Here is a 19367-nt window from a genome sequence, read left to right as displayed (position 1 = left end):
TTGGAGCATGAACAGGAAAGGCAGAGGAAAAGTTGATTTCTGCCATCGCTATGCATATCTTTGGGGAAAGAGTTCAAGGCCTAAAGAACAAAATGTATATAATGGAGGTGGTGAGCATACACATTTTAGTGGGACAGCTTGGTATATTGGAAATGGATTGTGCAAGCTTTCCTGAAATAAAAAAACAAACAAACAAAAAAACACAGTTGCACCTGGCCAGAGTGGCTTGGTTGGTTGAGCATCATCCTGTGCACCTAAAGGTTGCTAGTTCAATTCCCTGTCAGGGAACTTACCTAGGTTGTATGTTAGGTCCCAGATCAGGGCACCTACGGAAGGCAACTGATCAATGTTTCTCTCTCTCCTTCTCTTTCTGAAATCAATAAAAATCAGTAATAAAAACAAAACAACAAAAAAACACCCCACAATTTCAAAATTAAGATTTCTGGTGAAAATACAGACAAAAAATTATTGGGTTTCTCTCTTGTTGACACATAGACCTAACCACCAACATCTGGGGTTGAATTTTTCTTTAATTATTCTCTAAAAAGAGCATCAGTTTCTGCAAAGAAGTTACTCCTGACTTCTGTGCCCCAGGGAGTCTGCAAAGAGGTATAAAGGGACCAGTGTTTTGCCTCAGCTCAAAGCATCTGGAGGAGGACTCCAACTAGGGAAAGGCTTTTCAGAGGTGGGATTCGCACAGGAGCCAGATGGGGATTTAAAAGGCCTTTCAGTTCCCTGGGGCTGAAAGATGTGGGAATCGGTCTTCACAGCACGATTCTATTCTTCTGTTGGAGACCCATTCCTTCAGAATCTGGTAGACTCGCATTTATTGCACAGAAGAGAGAAGTGAAATCTAAAGCCTGTGAAAAAACAAAATTTGAGTATTATAAAAGAATGTCGCTGGTCTCTATTGGTTTATACAATAAGGAACTGAAATTACTGAAATCTGCCTGGCACATGCCTTCTTTCTGATTTTGCTGTTCAATTCAATTGGGAGGATATTGCTGTGACTTGGTGTGAATATGGAAAAACAATTTCATTTTAACTGTCTCTATGGCAATACTTGCTTATCTCTATGGCAATAGTGGCCTGCCTCTGTAACAATAACCAACGAAGGGGGTGGGTGGGTTGGTGGGTGCGGGGGGGAGGCACTAGTTCCCTTTCAATTTTTTTTTTCTATTTTCTTTAATTTGGTAATAGCAAGATTTCTGTGCTAAATTATTCCTCATCTCCGTTGCTTCCTTCACTGAATGTGACAACAGAAAAAAAATGTGGCTCAGATGAAAGATCGGAGCCCTTTGTGTGGATGCAAGCAGGGGTGTTGTTTTGTGTCTAGGAAAACATGCTGGCGTTAGAGCTAGATTGGGCTGCAAACCTTGGCTATGCTACAACTGAGTGACCTTCTGCACGTTATTTTATCTCTAAAGCCCTCAGTTTTCTCCTTTCTGAAGTAGAGATTATAATATCTTCCCTGAGGAGTCATTGTAAAGATGAAAGATAGATGTGCATTTACTACATGGCATATAATAGGCTCTTAGCAATTGGCAGTGGACATGTGTAGGGCCAAATATGAGCTGTGCTACTGATCAGGTGTGTGATATCCGTCAGGTCACTCAGTGCCCCGTAGCCACAGTCTGCCCCTCTAGGGAGCTTCTAAAGTTCCTACCTAAATTTAATAGCCTTGGTTGTTTGTATTTTACTCAACTCTCAACAGTAAACTTGTTTCCTACAGAAAGTAGACCAGGAGCTTGGATTTCTAGGCAGATAATATAACTGAATCTAGAAATATATCTAGAGAACAAAGAACCATAGAGACACAAACAACCACTTGTGATGTGTCTGTATGTTTCTTTGTTTTATAAATATATTTTTTTAATTTATTTTAGAGAGGAAGGGAAAAGGAAAGAGAGAAAGAAACATTGGTGGTGAGAGAAAATCATTGATCAGGTGCCTTCTGAATACCCTCTACTTGGGATCAAGCCTGAAACCCGGGCATGTGCCTGACCAGGAATTGAACTGTGACCTCCTGGTTCGTAGGTGGATGCTCAGCCACTGAGCCATGCCAGTCGGGCATGTCGTTATATTTTAAAATGAGTTTCTAAACAGTTTTCTTCTGTGGTACAATTACACTAAAACCCTGTAAACATGTCAATTTTATTTGCACTTTGCTATCTTAAGAAGCTACTCCTCTCCTACATGTATTTATTTGTTTAACAGGATCAGATCCTAGATTCCGTTAATGGTTCATACAAAGGAATCTTTTCAACTTTAATTTTATAATTTCTGCTCCTTAACATGCAATCTATCACCTGTAGTCTGCAAAATTATAGCAGTTATCTCTATAGAGGCATCAAATAATTCTGTACTATTACTGTATCCCCTGAATTAATAAATAAGTTTGTTCTCTTTTGTTCTTAGATAATGTCTTTTGAACAAAAGTATTTTTCTGCTTTTTTTACCTACTAAAATTTGTTACATGAAGAGTTTCAACTTAAGAAATATAAATAGGTACTCCTGTGGCTAATTTAATGTGTTTTCTTTCATTTGATCCTCTATTTCAGTCTGTGCCTTATGAATATGAGGGAGCAGATGCATGTGTGCCTGTGTGTGTGTGTGTTCTAAAATATTTATCAGTGTTCAAACCTGCAATGCTGTTATTATAGATGGATACAGTTGTTTTAAAATTCATGCTATGGGCTTAGGGGAAAATTAGTGGGTTTTATTTCATGTTACATCAAAGAATAAATATACATTTTAATAAAAGTTAAACGAAATTAAAAATCCAATAATAAGATTTAAAGACATATGACTTACATGCTGAACAGTATTTTATTCAAGGTTTAGCTGATCACTACAAAATAGAATATTATACATATGGGGACTGAATAGTTCATAAGAGAATGAGTTATACTGGGTAATAGGTTATATATCCAATATACATATTTTGAAATCAAATAACAGCTGGTATATTAAAATTATTAATAGGATTCTAAATACAGTAGGAACACAGAGGGATATAATTGAGACTAAGATACTAATTTGTTTTGTTTTTTGCCACTGCAAAATTTCTTAATAATCAACATCATTGTATATTTGAGCTGCTTTGTTACTTTTTGAAATATGAACCTTCTTTTTTTGGAAGAATCTGCCTCTTATTTGAGAATCTTAACTTCTCCCTTCTTTTTTTTCTAGGCAATCTCCCTTTTCTTTCCCCAAACTTGTTGCCTGATTAACTCTATTTTAATTTTTCCTAATTCCTTCAGTTTTTTCTTACTTTCTCTAAAATATAATAATAGTCTTACTAAAAAGGATAACCTCTATCATCTTTAAAATTCTAAAAAAAAAAATCAGGCTATTTAAAAAGTGCCATAGTATGTTAGAAATATGGAATGTCATTTTTTAAGTACCAATTTCTTACCAGAAAAGTAAATATATTATTGTGTAATATAATTTAGACTACCTAGGTGACAAAATTGTTACTGATTTGGTATGCCCTTTTTAACTACATATAAATTATTGTAATGAAATAGGACACTCAATTTAATCTTAGAGTGTGTGTTTTTATGTGTTTGTGCTTGCGTGTGTGAATTATTGAAAGAGTGAATTATTGTTTGTTTACAGGTATTTTTTGTTTATTTGGTTGGGTGATCCAGAGACCAAGCTTCTCTGAATGTGATGTTAAAGAAATTAAATTCACAAATATCTCTATATCAAGTAGTAATAATTGTCAACAGTCATCCTTTACTGTGTTGATATTCCAGCCATAAAGTCATGAGTCTCTACTAAAATGGCATTGGGATCTAAAGGTTATTTTTGCACATGATCCGAAACTGTCCTATGATGTTTTGTTTTCTCAGGTGTTCTGGAATCAAATGAGGGAGTGCACCCATGCAGGCACTTAGGTGCTCAGGAAATAGTATCTGTATCACTGTTGTCTGTACTTTCTCTTTCTTCAAAAAACTGCATTTGATGAAGCACATATCTCTAACTTTAATCCTCTCTCTTTTGGAAAGGGCATAAGGTCCCTGCTTTTTTTGGTAAGATAAAGTGGCTAAAATTCTATTATACAACTTGAAATCACCTCCTTGTTCTTAGTTCCATTAACTTAGAGTCATGTACTTAACCTTGTGCCCAGTTCCCCCTCCCAAATTAAAATTAGTCTCCTATTCTTCAGTTCTTCCTCCCTTACTTATATTAAATCAATATTTATTAAGTGTTTGCCAGGTACCAGTTATCCTTTGGTCACAAAAAGATAAGCCAAACATGCCTGAATCTGTCCGATGTGGAGGTTATACTCTGATGGGAAAGATATCAAGGTTCTAAAAGTGAATGAACATGTACTTTGTATTATATGCAATATAAGAAAAAATAACTTTAGAAACAAAAATACATATAGAAAAATAAATATATAGAAAGATATATACATATAGTACTATATCTCTATCTCTATCTATCTATCTATCTATCTATCTATCTATCTCTCTATCTATCTACTTAAATCATGCCAAATGATATGAAAAGAAAGACTAACCTCAATTCCTAACTTAGATATGAGGGCAATGGTTGCTAGGTGCTGGAACCATCTCCTGGGCATTTAAGCCATAATCTGATGATTGAGTAAGAATTTGCCAAGGGAAGAGTTGGAATGAAATGAGTGTGTGCCTGGAGAGCAGTTGTCAGTGGGAAAAGTCAGGAGCTAACACTGAAGCAGTCAAGGACCAGGTGGTGGAGACCCTAGAAGGGGTTGTTAATCTCATACAAATGTAACAGGAAATCACTGGGGGGTGACAGGATTCCACTCTGCTTTACAAATAACTCACTGCCATGCAGAGAGCCACTAGCAAAGGGGCAAGAGTGGAAGTAGTGAATATAGTGAGTTGTTCTAATTTAGGCAAGATTTGATGGGCAATTGTGTGGCAGTCAAGGTAGAGAGATAAGGAAATAACCTAAAGTTGCATTTTGGAAGGGAAAGAAGAAGCACAGTGAGGAACTAGGTTCCGGGGTTGAGCATATGGAAATGTCAAGGATAACTTACTGTTTTCTGTCTTGAGAAAAGGATGGATGGAGGTACCCTCCACGGAGATGTGAAAGACTGAATAAGGAAAGAATATGATGATGAATGGAAATCAAAAGTTAAGCTTTGACTGTGCTACCTTTGAGATGCCTGAAGATATTTAATTGACAGTTAAGGTAGACAGTTTCCGAGTTCAGAAGAAGGGTTCTTATACCCATTCTACCTGTTCTTAAAATATTTGTGTGAAATGGGTATTTTATCACTCAGTTGTAATCTTTTTCTATCTAAGAACTTCTTTAAAGTATGTTTTATTGATTTTTAGAGATAGATAGAAATATTGATGAGAGAGAAATATATTGATCAGCTGCCTCTTGCACACTCCCAACTAGGGATTGAGCCTGCAACCTGGACATTTGCCTTGACCTGGAATGGAACCAGTGACCTCTTGGTTCATGGTTGGACTCCCAACCACTGAACAACACTGCTCAGGCAGAGCTTTTTATTTTTTTGGATTTTGTATTTCATACAAGGCAGAGAATGGTGAAGGTGAAGAATAAACGGGAATTGGCATATTTATGTCTTGCTGTGCATAGGGAATGAATTAACTGCCTTTGGCTTAATCATCAAGAAAGGCTATTGATTTTTACAGATGGTCAAACTGAAGAGCAATTAAATGACTTGCCAAAGATCACAAAGTAATTGGAAACCTATATCTGTCTCCAGGGCCCATAGTTATCACATTAAATCCCAATGTCCCTTACTAAGCCTTTGGTAAAACCCATTCATTACATATACATATGTAATGAATATATATATATATATATATATATATATATATATATATATATACATACATATATATATAGTGTATTGTAAACATTATCACATGTTAGTATTCTATCATACAACAGTAAATAGGAAAAAATCCTTTCCTTTTGGCACCTATAGGCTAGTGTGGGAGGCAATCCACATAAATTGGACAAACTTGAACTGTAAATAGGACCTTAAAGAAGAGAAATAGGATTACATAATAGATAGGAATGGTAGAAAGTTGAAATTCTTTAGATGGGGCAGTGGAGAACAGACCAAGCTAAGGAAGAAATAATGTAGCAGGAATTCAAGAATAATAATAAAAAAAAGAATGGTCTTGTTAGGAAAAGCTCTGGGAAAAAAAACAAACTCACGCATCTTGATCAGGATCAGCAAACAATACAGTCATGAACAGTATAATGCAATTGCAGAAACAATGCTGGTCATATAAGATATAATACTTTAATTATGATTAAATACCATATTTTCATGGGTGATATTCATTATGGCTGCTTTCACATCCTACAAGTAGAGTTGGTTAGTTGCAACAGGCCTGATGGCCTACAAAGATGAAAACATTTACTTTTTGATCCTTTATAGAAAAAGTTTCCCAACATCTATAATACAGCAGCATGCCTGCAACTAATGTTAAAGTATGGTTTTCACATTTTTAGACCAACATCCCTTTTCCGAAACTTATAAAGCCTTTGTCTCCTTATAAAGCCACTCTTGTTCCTGAGTTAGTTTACTATTGTGTGTTCTCTCTCTCTCTCTCTCTCTCTCTCTCTCTCTCTCTCTCTCTCTCTCTCTCTCTCTCTCTCCCCCTTTTCCCTCTCCCTCCCTCCCTCTCTTCCATTTATTTTTATGGTTTTCCCTGATTATTTCTGTTAATCCTCTAAAAGTGAGCCTTTCCTATACTACATTCCGCAGCTTTTTCTGCCATTTTCTCATTACCTGCAAAGCTCTCCATCTCATTTGTTCAGGTGTCTGCACAAATGCCAGCTTACCAAAGAAGCTCTCTCGAAGTTTCTCACCTCCAACATCATTCTCTATCATATCATTTTGAATTACTGGCATCTGGTTGTGTTTATTTATTCCTTGTCCATCTCTCTCCAGATTCCATGCCAATCCATTGAGAGCATGGATTTTCTCTGTTTTGTTCACTGATGTATTTATGGTGCTCAGAATGGTGTCTGACATGTAATAGGTGCTCAATTAATATTTGTTGAATGAATGAATCTGTCCATTGTATTCTCTCTTCAGGAGAACATATCCATGTCTACTTGATCAACTATTACTTCTAATTAGAAGACATCCAGTTTGCATCTCCAAATTCTAACTTTCATCATGCTCCAGATGACCAGCTATCAGCCTACAGTATAATGTTCAGTCTCCTCTCCTACTCTAAACAAGCATTGTTAAGAATGTTCTGACACTTCTGGAACTGCACAGACCTTTTCCAGGCCAGGCAGTTTCCTCTTCCCATGGCTCATATACAGTCATCCACCTTCAGCCCAGTTACACCTCTTAAGAAAGGCCTTCCTCACAACCAACCATGCTCTCTCCCATAATTTTTCTCTTTCATGCCATCTGCATTGTTTGTTCCTTAAAAGTTGTGTGTTCCCTTAAGAGTATGAGCTCTTTTAAGAGTGAAAAATTTGTGTCTCTTTCTCACTTGCTAAATCCTCAGTGATAGAACAGTGCTTAGAACTCTCTTAGGGCTCAACTGAGGTTTGTTGGAAGAATGACTTTCCACAATGATCTCTTTTCTTCTTGCTATTTTCACTTGCCATTGCATTACTCCTCTGGAAATGGGTGATTTGCTATCTTGGGAAGCTATTGTTTCTTGCCTGATTGGTGCCTAACTCCTCATAATTTCCAGACTTATTTCTCTAGGAAAGTTTCAACACCCTTAAGTAGCAAAACCATAACACGCACATGAAAAGAGAGTCAGTCGTGCTGCATATATAAAAGCTCTCCTATTTGTAACTCTTATTGAATTTATTGGGGGTGACATTGGTTAATAAAATTATACAAGTTTCAGGTGTATACTTGGTTAATTATCCATCCTTTAGTGCTCCTTCCTCTGTAGGATCTCTGTTCTTCTCAATTTCACTGGTTAGGAGAAAAGGAAGAATTTGTTTCCTAAACATTTCATATATTGATTTGTTTTTACTGTTCAGATATACATGCAAAAGTGAGTCCCATTTCACATTTATTTTATATTTATGTTAGGACTTATTTTATATTTATGTTAAATCATAAAGTACATTTTGTAAAAAAGATGAGTATTTATCAATGCCTGTTTTTAAAATCCACTAAACATACTCTTTTTAAAAAACTGAAAAAAATAGGCATGATCTGTTTAAACTTCTCTCACTTTCTTCTCAGTAGCATCCAGAAAAAGGCAGAAAGAACATGCAATAGATAACAGAAAATGTGCACAAACTAAGATGCCTTTAGAATGTATTTCTTTTTAAAGGAAAAGGTAATATTTAAAAGTGCCTTCTCCAAAATATATCTAGAACAGCGGTGGACAAACTTTTCCTATGAAGGTCCAGACAGTAACTACTTTAGGATTTGTGTGCCACGAAGTCTGCGCTGTCACTATCCAACTCTGCCCATGTTGCATGAAAGCAGCCCTAGAGGACATGTAAATGAATGGGGATGTCTGTGTTCCGATGTATTTGTAGACACTGGGAATTGGATTTCATTTAATTTTCACATGCCAAGAAATAGTGTTCTTAAACGTTATTTTCAACCTTTTAGGAATGTGGAAATCACTTTTAGCTTGCAGACCAAACAAAAATAGCTGGTAGGACAGATTTGGCCTGTGAGTTATAGTTGACCAGTCCAGTTGAGACAGTTCAGCTGAACAGAGCCCTGTGTACGGAGTGCATGTACTACCTGGGTGAGCATGACTGCATGTGAGGAATACCCGAGAGGAAGCGGATGGAGTCCCCCATAGAGAGCACTGAAGTCTGGCAGAACACCATGAGCAGGAAAGAGAAACACGCCCAAAGTGCCAAGGCTCCCAGGCTTGATTGAAATGGCTAAGTAGAATCTAGAGCTGATGACTCACAGACAATTTCCAAGTTCTTTTTTAAAATTTTGATTCTGGAAAGGAATATCCAAAATGGTTAATTAAAGTTTCAATACATATACTATGTCACTAAAAAGTAACAGGTTGAAAAAAGGTTCTTTGCGATGCCATATAGGTACTTCATTGACTTATCTAATTTGCCTTAGTTTTGAAACTAAGAGAATCCTGCTTTTTTCTCTTAAAATAAGTCTGTAAACTCCTAATAGGAAAGACATTTCTAAGCCTGAGACCATCTAAGTCGCTGTGTGCCCTCCTGGGATGAGGGAGTCCCACACTGTGTATTGGGGATGGTGGAGGTGGAACTGAGGGTGCACTGTGCTCTTAGCACCGGGGTCCTTGAGGCAGCCCCTGCCTAGTGGCTCTGTTTCCTGGAAAGTGAAGGCTCCATACTGCTCTCTAGTGAGCTGGATCTCTCTCTATCGCCTTCATGTTGCTCATTTCAGCCTTTTGGGAAAGTAAACAGGGTAAATGAGGAAGGCAGAGCAGAGGAGAACAACTAAAAATCTGTCTGTTTGAATGTCTGAGTGTTCTGTTTGAATGTCTGAGTGTTTCCTATAAACCACTGTTTTAGAATTCTAAAAGGTGATTTTTCATAGAGATAGGAAAACATAAAGATTATGCTGCACAAATCGATATATATAAGTTCAATATTCCTTTTTGCAACCACCATTCTTCAGTGGTATCTAGTTTTGATCTCCTGTTAGACAACTGAGATGATTTTATTTCCTCTACTTGAATCATTATATTTGTCTTTTATAGTCAGTGCAAAAAATACTACAGTAAGGCCAAGTAAATTTGGTATACATTTGTTAGGAAAAATCAAACTGCGCCAAAGTGCAAAATCATACACTACTGAGGATACTGATAACAACAGGGAAGAATCTGGAGAATATTATGCTAAGTGAAATAAGCCAGTTAGAGAAAGACAAATACCACATGATCTCACTTGTATGTGGAATCTAATGAGCAAAATAAACTGATGAACAAAATGAAAACGGAGGCATGGATACAGGGGACAGACAGACAGCTGCCCAGGTGGTGATTGGATAAAAAGAAGGTGAAGGGATTAAGCAAAAACATACACATACATGTATACATGTATATATGCATATATGTATTTATACACATACACATAGACCCATGCAACAGTGGTGATACCCAGGGGAAAAGGGGTGAGGGGTAAGTGGCTATAGGCAAAGGGGCAAAGGAGGAATGAAAGAATCTTTGATGGAGAGATGGGCACACAGTACAGGGTGCAGATGATGCTTTCTGGAGTTGTACACTTGAAACCTGTAGGTTTTGTGAGCCATTGTCACACCAATAAATTCAAGAAAAATAAAAAAGGCATTTTCTCAGTTTTGAGGAAAGCTGCTCTTATCATCTAAACTTCCACAACGATGGTTTTAATGCAGAAATTATTACAGAACCAAAGTATGTAGCTTTGCACTTGTGCTTTGCATTCAGGTCCCTTTGCCGAGGCTGGTGCATATTTACTTTTGACGTAGTTTAACACATTCATTTATAATCTTACCTCTGTAGTGCTCACTTAATGTATGAGCTTTGAGCTTCCCAGTTCCCTAAATAATATCAATGCATCTAAATTCTAATTTAGGGTTTCAAACTATTAAACTCTGTCAAGAAGGGAAAGAATTGAGGATTGGATTGGTCCAGGTGTGTGGTAACGGGACTGAAAGAAGCAGGACATAAAAGCCTTCTTTATAGCATTTTTGATGGATGGAAATAGTTTTCTGATTAATCAATGTAGGGTCATAAAAAACCACAATGTTTTCTTAAGGACCTTCCTAGTGTGTTTAAATTAAAGATGTACAATTTTAAATACTTCATATTTTAAAGAACACGTTAAGTTGATAATTTGGAGGCTAACATTTGAATCTATGAAGTATCCCTTTTATAATGATTTATTAAAACTATCATCTTTAAAAATGCATTCTTACTAAAATTAATAAATGTTTGTTTTTATGTATCTTTATGTTCAATTAAAAGCAATCTGTAGAAACTTAAGTGATCCTAATTTATTTTTATATTTCTTTCATCTAGACTGTGTTAAAAAGTACAGTATAAGCTGTATAATCATAATTAAAAAGCCAATGCACCTCTATTTGAAGAACGAATGCATTTTATAAAGAGGGAGAGATGCACATTTTAATATAACATTTTTATACTTATTAGACTAAAATTTATTCAGGATGAAATTATATATAGTTGATAGAAACTATTTCTTCTCCATTTTTTATTTCTTCTTTCTGTTATTTTTTTTTCTTTTCATGTATATGGAAAGAGAGGAATTATTAGATTTTAAGGCCCAACAATTTATCTCTTATTTTTTGATAGGAGGAACCAGTTGTGTGACAGTAAAAAACAAACAAAAAAAACCCTTCATTTCTCTTCACCAGATTTAGAGCAGAGGTGAAATAAATTTCCTTTAACACCAAGAAAACTAAAGTTAGAATGAAGGAGTTTGGAAGTAGATGAACTTAGTTTTGCATATTGGATGGAGCTTACAGTAGGACTCCTAAGAAAAAGTGTACTGCAATGTAGTGACCATCTGCATGCAATGGAGGATTTGGACCTTAAGGACACTTGAATTGTGTTATTTTTGGACAACAAAGACTTTATGGTTTAAAAATCAAGGAGATTAAAATAGAGATGTTATCTGAAAATAGGACTTAGCATCAATAATTAATTTATGTACTCTCTTTCCTTCACCATTTAGTTACAAAATCCCTTTTTAGGCTTATTATATCAAACTGGAGACCCAATGCAAGTAGGCCTTTGCAGCCGTGGCAGCTACCTCCATCCTGTGGCTGCAGCCCTGGTTTTGTCTGAAAGGACGTCCAGATAGCCATTCAGTCGATTTGCATATTATACTTTTATTATTATAGATTACAGGCCAAATGAAATTCCATCTGATGCTGATAATGGATGTGTAAAATAGCTTAAAAGTGCTTTAATAAAGTACAATAATGCATAACCAATTTAATTTGGAACTCAGCTGGTGGTACAGGAATATATTTATACAACTAATATTAATTTTTTCATTTTCATTCTTTCTGGGTGTAAATTACAAGTTTCTTTAGAATGAAATCCACTTAGGAGGAGCCTAATGGTTTCTTACTTTTGCTTTTCTATTGTGATAGTTTTTAGAGATTCCCTATCATCTTTCCACTTAAATCCTTCATGGGGCACCTAAAAATAATGTAGAACAATTATGGTCTATGTAAAGGTTATACAAATTACATTATTTAATTGAAAATGTATATAATCAATAAATGCTTAAGTATTTATCATCATAGTTTTATTACATGTAGTTTCATATGTGTTTGTGTATATAAATATATAATAAGTATATAATAATATTGAATACATATAATAAAACATATATCTAGGCATTAGCAAACATAATTCATGTTTTTTCAATATGTTAAAATACTTATTACAAATAAAGACACATTTTTTTATTCATATATATAATATATGTTTGTTACTTTCAATTGTGGGGTCACATTTTAAGAATTGTTTGTTATATTTGTTTACTATTTCTGAATATTATATTGGTTCTATGGTTATAGCATTTATGGTGCCTCATTATGTGCATTCTGATGGTTCTGACCCTTCAGAGCAATATGGCTCTCTTCCATGTCTTCATGACATCTCACCTAATCCATGAACAATTTGTCCCAAAGACAATGTTCAGATGTAAATACAAAAAAAAAAAAATGTTCAGAACATAAAATTTAGCTTTAAATGCAAATTTTAGTCAATGAATCAAGTGTGTTACTAAAAATATTTAACAAAAAATACAGCATGGGCTTTGAACAATTGAAATGGAGGCCTAACATGAAAAATGAGTATAGTGGTACCTGCTGGTACTTTTATATTATCCACCCCACTATTGACCATCATTGAATGATTCCTGCTGAAAGCAACAAAAACCCAGGTTGATAACTAAAAGAATTAGCAACCTTAATGCATATTGTTTAATAAGAAGTGTCTGTATTGTAACTCTGATAAATGTGATTTTGACTTGAAATTATATTTTGAATATACTATAAAGTTTAATATGATCACCTTTGATTATACTGGAAAGTTTGAGTTGACATTATTACTTTTTTAATAGTGGCTAGCATTCAGAAGCTTCCTGCAGCTTCTGTTCTGACAGACATCAACTTCCCAATGAAAGGACGGAAAGGAATGGTTGACTGGGCAAGAAACTCAGAAGACAGAGTAGTCATTCCAAAAAGCATTTTTACTCCTGTGTCATCAAAAGGTATGTATGTGAGATAACTTTGGTTTTGACAACATATTTCTGATAAGATCCTATCTAATAAAGAGGGAATGTGCTAATTGGCCATCATGCCCTCATAAAGATGGTGGCTCCCACAGCCAATAAGGAGGGAATATGCTAATTGACTATCATGCCCTCAAAGATGGCAGCACCCACAGCCACAAGATGGCAGAGCCTAGTCCCCTCAGCCCTGCCAGGGCCCAGCAGAGCCCAGTCCCCTAGCCCCCTCAGCTCCCCAGCCTCCCAGGGCCAGCCTGAGGTGCAGGCAAGCCTCAGATGGCAGCTGCCCAGCTGCCCAGGGTCACCCGAGGCTCAGATAACCAAGGTAGGCTGAGGCTTGTGCTGCCAGCAGTGGAAGCAGCAGAGGTGTGATGGGACATCACCTTCCCCTGATTGCCAAGGTTGCCTCCAGCTCCTGAGGGTTCTGGGACTGTGAGAGGGGGCAGGCCAGGCTGAGTAACTCTTCCCTCCAGTCATCCTATAACATAAAGAGTAAATATGCTAATTGATCATCACCCCATCACAAAGATGGCTGCACCCACAGCTGAGGCCAAGTTCCCATAAGGAGCCTTAATGGCAAATCAACAGGTACCTGAGGCTATGCCCTCCCCCACCCCTGTGGGGCTTGACAGGGGAACTCAGGCCCCGCCCCTCACCCTGGCGGCAGGCTAGGGGAACTCAGGTCACATCCTGCGCCCCAGTGCCTGGCCAGGGCACCTGAGGCCGTGCCCCACACCTGGCAGGGCTTGATGGGAAACCTCAGGGTGCACTTCCCATCCTGGTGCTGGGCTAGGGGGCCTCAGGCTCCTCCCCCCGCCCCAACACCAGGTCGGGGGATCTCAGGCCGTGCCCCCCACCAGGTGGGGCTTGACAGGTGACTTCAGGCTGTGCCCCCCCATCCCAGCACCAGGCTAGAAGACCTGTGGCTGTGCCCCTCTGTCTGGCTGGGCTTGACAGGGGACCTCAGGCCATGCCCCCCACCCAGCTGGGCTTGATGGGGGAACTCAGGCCGTGCCCTCCACCCAGCTGGGCTTGATGGGGGAACTCAAGGTGCACCCCCAGTGTTGGGTTGGGGGAACTCAGGCCATGCGCCCACCCAGCAAGGCTTGATGGGGGACCTGAGGCTGTGCCCACCTCCCGGTGCTGGGCCAGGGGACCTGAGGCTGTGCCCCACAGCCTGGTGGGACTTGATGGAGGACCTTAAGGCACGCCCCCTACCTTGGTCTGGGCTGGGATACCTGGGGCCATGCCCTTCGTCCTGGCCCTGGGCCAGGGGACATAGGCTATGCCTTCTGCCTGGCAGGGCTTCTTGACAAGGGTGGGACTGGCAGGGTCTGGATTTAGCCCAGTGGGTGGGGGGTGGCCGGGTCTGGGTTGCACGTGATTTTGAGGTGCATGTGGGTGGGCGGGAACTTGACTCTGGGTCCCATGGTGTGCCCCAGACACTGACAAGAGGAAGGTTTTGATATACATTTTACTAATTTTCTTTCATCTCTGACATTCCTATTATAGAGAAAGGGCAAATAGCAATATTAAAGCATTTCCTCTAGTTAATCCCCTTTTAATGTGCACAGATTCCGTGCACCAGATCACTAGTTTAAAATAAAAGTCTATATTACTATACACTTGAAACCCATCTGGTTTTATTAACCAATGTCACACCAATAAATTCAATAAAAATATTTTAAAAGAAAAAGATATTCTTAAACAGGATGCCAAGTATAGTGTTCCACGGAGCCCAAGAGGAAAAAAAAGAAAGAAAAGATAAAATATTTAAAAATTTAGAAGTATAAAAAATAAAAAATATATGGAGACATAAATCTCTACATACTAAACAATTTAGAAACAGTCACTAAACTAAACTAATTTTGTGCAAGAGAAAACTTACATTTGGTCTTTAAATCTCTCAATTTACTGGAGCAAAGCATCGATTTAAATGGGGGGAAAAATACAAGTGCAAAGTATAGGCCTAAGCTTGACATGGTGAGGTCTCAGTATTGACAGTCTTATCCCATTGGAAAGCCTGTGGCTTAATGTTTCAACTTCAGGTAATGAAAATGTCTTGCATTTTCCATGCAAAGTCATTTTTTATTTCTTCCACCTTACATTTGTTATGGTTTGAAGATATTGTTTTGGTATATAAAAGCAGATTTAAGAAAAAAAGTTAAGTTTTAAAGAACATCTTCATTAGTCTCTAAAACTAATGTTGATTTTGAACAGTGACATTGTGGTCTTAATTTTTATCTTGGAAATTTTGACCTCATGACTTAGAGCTGCAAAAGGAGAATTGGCTGTCTTCCCTCATATCTTCGGGACTTTAAACTTATTAGCTATAAGGATAGCTTCTTCTTTCAACCCAATGAAGGGAGGTCACTTCAAAGGATGGTTATTTTCTGACACAAAACCACTAATAATACATCTTCTAGAGCTTTAGTTAATGCGTGGAGTATGGGGAATAACCTTCCCATTCATGGTGAAGAAGGCATCTCTTTTACCAGCTTTCATCAGCAAGTCCTGGGATCCCTTTGTAATTAGTAGGTGAATGTTTTATAAGACATAGCATTTTTCTTGCTGTTTTACTAATATTTTAAAATTTTATTCTTTCTAGAATTAGATGAGTCATCCGTATTTGTTCTTGGAGCAGTCCTGTACAAAAACTTAGATCTAATTTTGCCTACTCTGAGGTAAGCTGCAAAGTAATAAGCTGTTGTAACCTTTGTAAATTATTCCCCCCAAAAAATCTTATAGCTCATTTTCTGAAAGTAGTCCGACAAGCTTTGTTAATACAAAAGGCTTTTTCTTAAGTGAAATAGAAAATACCAATTTAATGAACAGCTTATTAGCATATTATGCATTTCAAAACAACTAGAAAGGATGATTTTGGTCTGTGATTATAGCCCTGCAGTTCTTTTGTGACTAATCTTGACTTGTCTTAAGACAGAGGAGGAAAAAAAACAAAAAAACCAAACACCTCAAGTCTTTATAAAAGAAGGGGCTGTTTTAAAATTAATTTCTCCTCTATTTATTTGTACATAATGGTACTGTTCATAAATATTGCATGAAATTAAAAGTGTCATGATGACTGGGAATGCATGGTTTTTTCCTCCATTTGCACAAGATGTCAATTTGTTTCTAAATATATACTCAATATTACATTAAGGAAAAAAAATGCTGTTATTCAATTAAAGTACTATTTTTGGAAGAAATCTTTTCATTTTTTTTCTCCCGGTCTTTAAAGAAACAATTACAAATAGTAATTCCACCAACATCAATTTGTTTTCTCTATTGTCTTTAACTAATTTACCTAATCTCCCAGAAGACATCACTCGTATCTATTTGGATTGTTATGTTACCACTCCTGGTGACCTATCTCCTCCATCACGCCTCATTTTGGAGGACCGAGATAAAGTTGTATTTCAGTTCAACACAGCCACATTTGCAGTGAGCTCTTACTCACACCCTCATGAATGCAACTTCACATTTTTAGGGAGGAGAGACTGTGAATGATGTGTACCGTTATACCAGGGATATAACAGATGGTCTAATAAATAAAACCAATTAGAGTTCAGTCCAGCAGAAAAAGGTCTCCCAAGGAAGCAACTAAATTTTTGCAGCTGCAGTAAGTAGTCACAATTCTTTGGAGAAAGTCTATGTATAGCAAATTGCAGTATAGTTGGGGAGTCATCAAGAGTCCCACTCGTGACAATGCAGGTTCTCCTTCATCCACAGAGACAGTTATGGGAATTCAGTCTTCTTTAACTCCCTTCTTGGGATGGAATTTGGGCTTTCTGAATTTGAATAGGTTTGCATTTGGTTTTGTTCTACTCATAACAGGATTTCAAAACTAATGAATTTTCTCGCAACTTTTCTACTGGCTTTGTTAAAACACATTGGTCTGTACAACTACCCACAGATAAAACTGATTCATAGTGGCACTGCCTCTGCCTTTGTGTATGATGTTCCTTTGAGGGGAAATGAGCTGAAGTAACACGTACCCAGATACTCAATGTTACATACTTATTTCCACAGAGTTCACTTGTGTGAGGTTCATCTTTCAAGAATTTGAGACACTACTTTAAAATCAGACTACTTGGGTTTTCATTCCAACTTAAAATAACAAAAAATATATATATATATAAACTTGTCCAGTCACTGAGTAATCATCTGCCTTCAGTTCAACTTTAAAAATAGAAGCACTTCATGTGCAATTTCACTCTATTTACTGCTTTGGGGTATGGTGCATGAAAAAATAAATATTCACCATGAAGTGATTTAGATTGTGCATTAATTTTCCTACATGACTAACAAAGTTGTGTTGTGATTCATCTTGTTTTGTGTTATACCAGAGCTCAGTCACCCACACAAATAAAATCAGATCATTCCGAGTTTCATAAACAGATACAGTCAAGGGAATTAGAAATTTATCTAGGGATATCAGCTTTTTGTTTATTTAGCATTTCAACGTTTTTTCAAAGCATGGCAGAGGCAGTGGTCACTACAGCAGGTGGGTAGATGAAAGGATGTATTATGGGTGATTTCATGGAAAAAGTGGGAGCCATTTGGAGCCTCGATTATCCCTTATTATCCCCATGACACAAAGAGATTCAGATTAGCCTTTGAGCAAGTCACTGACTTTTTTATAAAGTGGAGTTGAACTCAAAGATTCTTTCCAACTTCAAAAATCCCCTGTATTTATTACAGTAAATTTATGAAGTTTTTAGAATTCTGACATATTCTTTACCTTTAAATCCTTAATAACCTTTGTATAATAATTATAGCTTCTTGACCAGAAATAATGCCATAGGATGTTCAAGATGAAATATTTAAGAACTATTTTAAAAATGAAATATTAGCATTTACTCCTCATGTTCTTTTATACAGTGGAATAATGTAAGTGAGCATTTTTTGACTCACTTACATTAATTTTTTCCTTTTCAAAAAATTGTCCTACACAGGACAATTGTCTATCATACCAAAGATAGATTTTCTAAGTAAGAGTAAGCCTTTTAATGGGCAAGGATGATGTCTTGTTTTATAGTCATTCAATAAACATTTATTAAACAGCAACCCTACTAACCTTACTATCTTAATTCTTTTAAATTTCCTAAAATGTAGAAATTCCCAGAACAAGGCTTAATAAATTACCAAGAAAAGTTTACTGGAATAATTGTTTTAAATGATAGGATTTCCCATACAAGCCATTTATAAAAATAGGATACAATAGAAATTTGGTGTTTAAAAAATGAAAACATATTACATACATATTGTTTACTGTGTAATTTTGACTAAATTGAATCCAATTCCATTTTCTGGGGAGGGAAATAAAAAAAAATGACTAAAAGGAAAGGCAATTATCTTCTCATTCAAATTTTAAAAATATATAAATTTGCTCTATATGTTTACTACTTATTTACCAAATTTCCATAACACATTTTCCTCAGAGATCATTTTACTAATTATGTGTTGACATTTTCACAGCCAAGTTTCCCATACATAGAATAATGTTAGGTTTCTGTTAAGTTTCCAGGGATTTTATATTTTGATATAATCATTTTCAAAGCAATACTTTGTGTAATTTTCCCCATGGGGACTAGGAAGAGAACTAGTAATGTTTTGAATAGATATAATTTAAACATTTTCCTTCATACAAAGACATAAATAACTGCATATTGACTCTTTGACTTCATGTTTTTCTTTCCTTCTTTTGCCCTAATATACATTTAACTATTCTTCCTCCTGCAATTTTTATGTTACTGCTTGACTGTCTTTCCTTTTACATGAAGCATATTCAAATGATCTCTTCCAATGTAGGAAATATGCTCTACTCAAGTCCACTTTTATTCTTCTTCAGAATAATTTCTTAGAGTTAAAAAGCATAGAACCAGTGGTTGTTAATGCTGCAAGACCCTTAAAGGCTAGTACCCACCAGAACTTTAATTTTACAGATGAAACAACTGAACTCCTTATTGCATTCAGTGACCTGCCCAAGCTTATATATCCAGTAGGTGACTGAGTTCTAATCCAACTCAAAATTCTGCATGCCAAAACCAAGACTCTCCCACTGTTTTGCTACCTCCATGAGGCTAACATCCATTCCTTTAATCAGTACACCCATGGAACTTTATGTAGTGTGT

The 19367-nt window shown here is 36.7% G+C and overlaps 1 protein-coding gene across 2 annotated transcripts in view; it reads left to right on the top strand.

Annotated features, from left to right (window-relative positions):
- The window catches only part of ADGRB3 (adhesion G protein-coupled receptor B3), a 692295-nt gene that overhangs the window by 343586 nt on the left and 329342 nt on the right, over window positions 1–19367 (top strand). For both annotated transcript variants that reach the window (XM_036414772.2, XM_036414773.2), the window contains exons 13-14: window positions 13066–13215; window positions 15842–15917. In XM_036414772.2, coding sequence (XP_036270665.1) covers window positions 13066–13215; window positions 15842–15917 — 226 coding nt within the window. The remainder of the gene's footprint in view (window positions 1–13065; window positions 13216–15841; window positions 15918–19367) is intronic.

Source organism: Pipistrellus kuhlii, unplaced genomic scaffold (assembly GCF_014108245.1).
Source record: "Pipistrellus kuhlii isolate mPipKuh1 unplaced genomic scaffold, mPipKuh1.p scaffold_m20_p_5, whole genome shotgun sequence".
Taxonomy (NCBI): domain Eukaryota; kingdom Metazoa; phylum Chordata; class Mammalia; order Chiroptera; family Vespertilionidae; genus Pipistrellus; species Pipistrellus kuhlii.
Note: the sequence above shows the minus strand (reverse complement) of the source record. Positions and strands in the feature narration are given on the sequence as shown.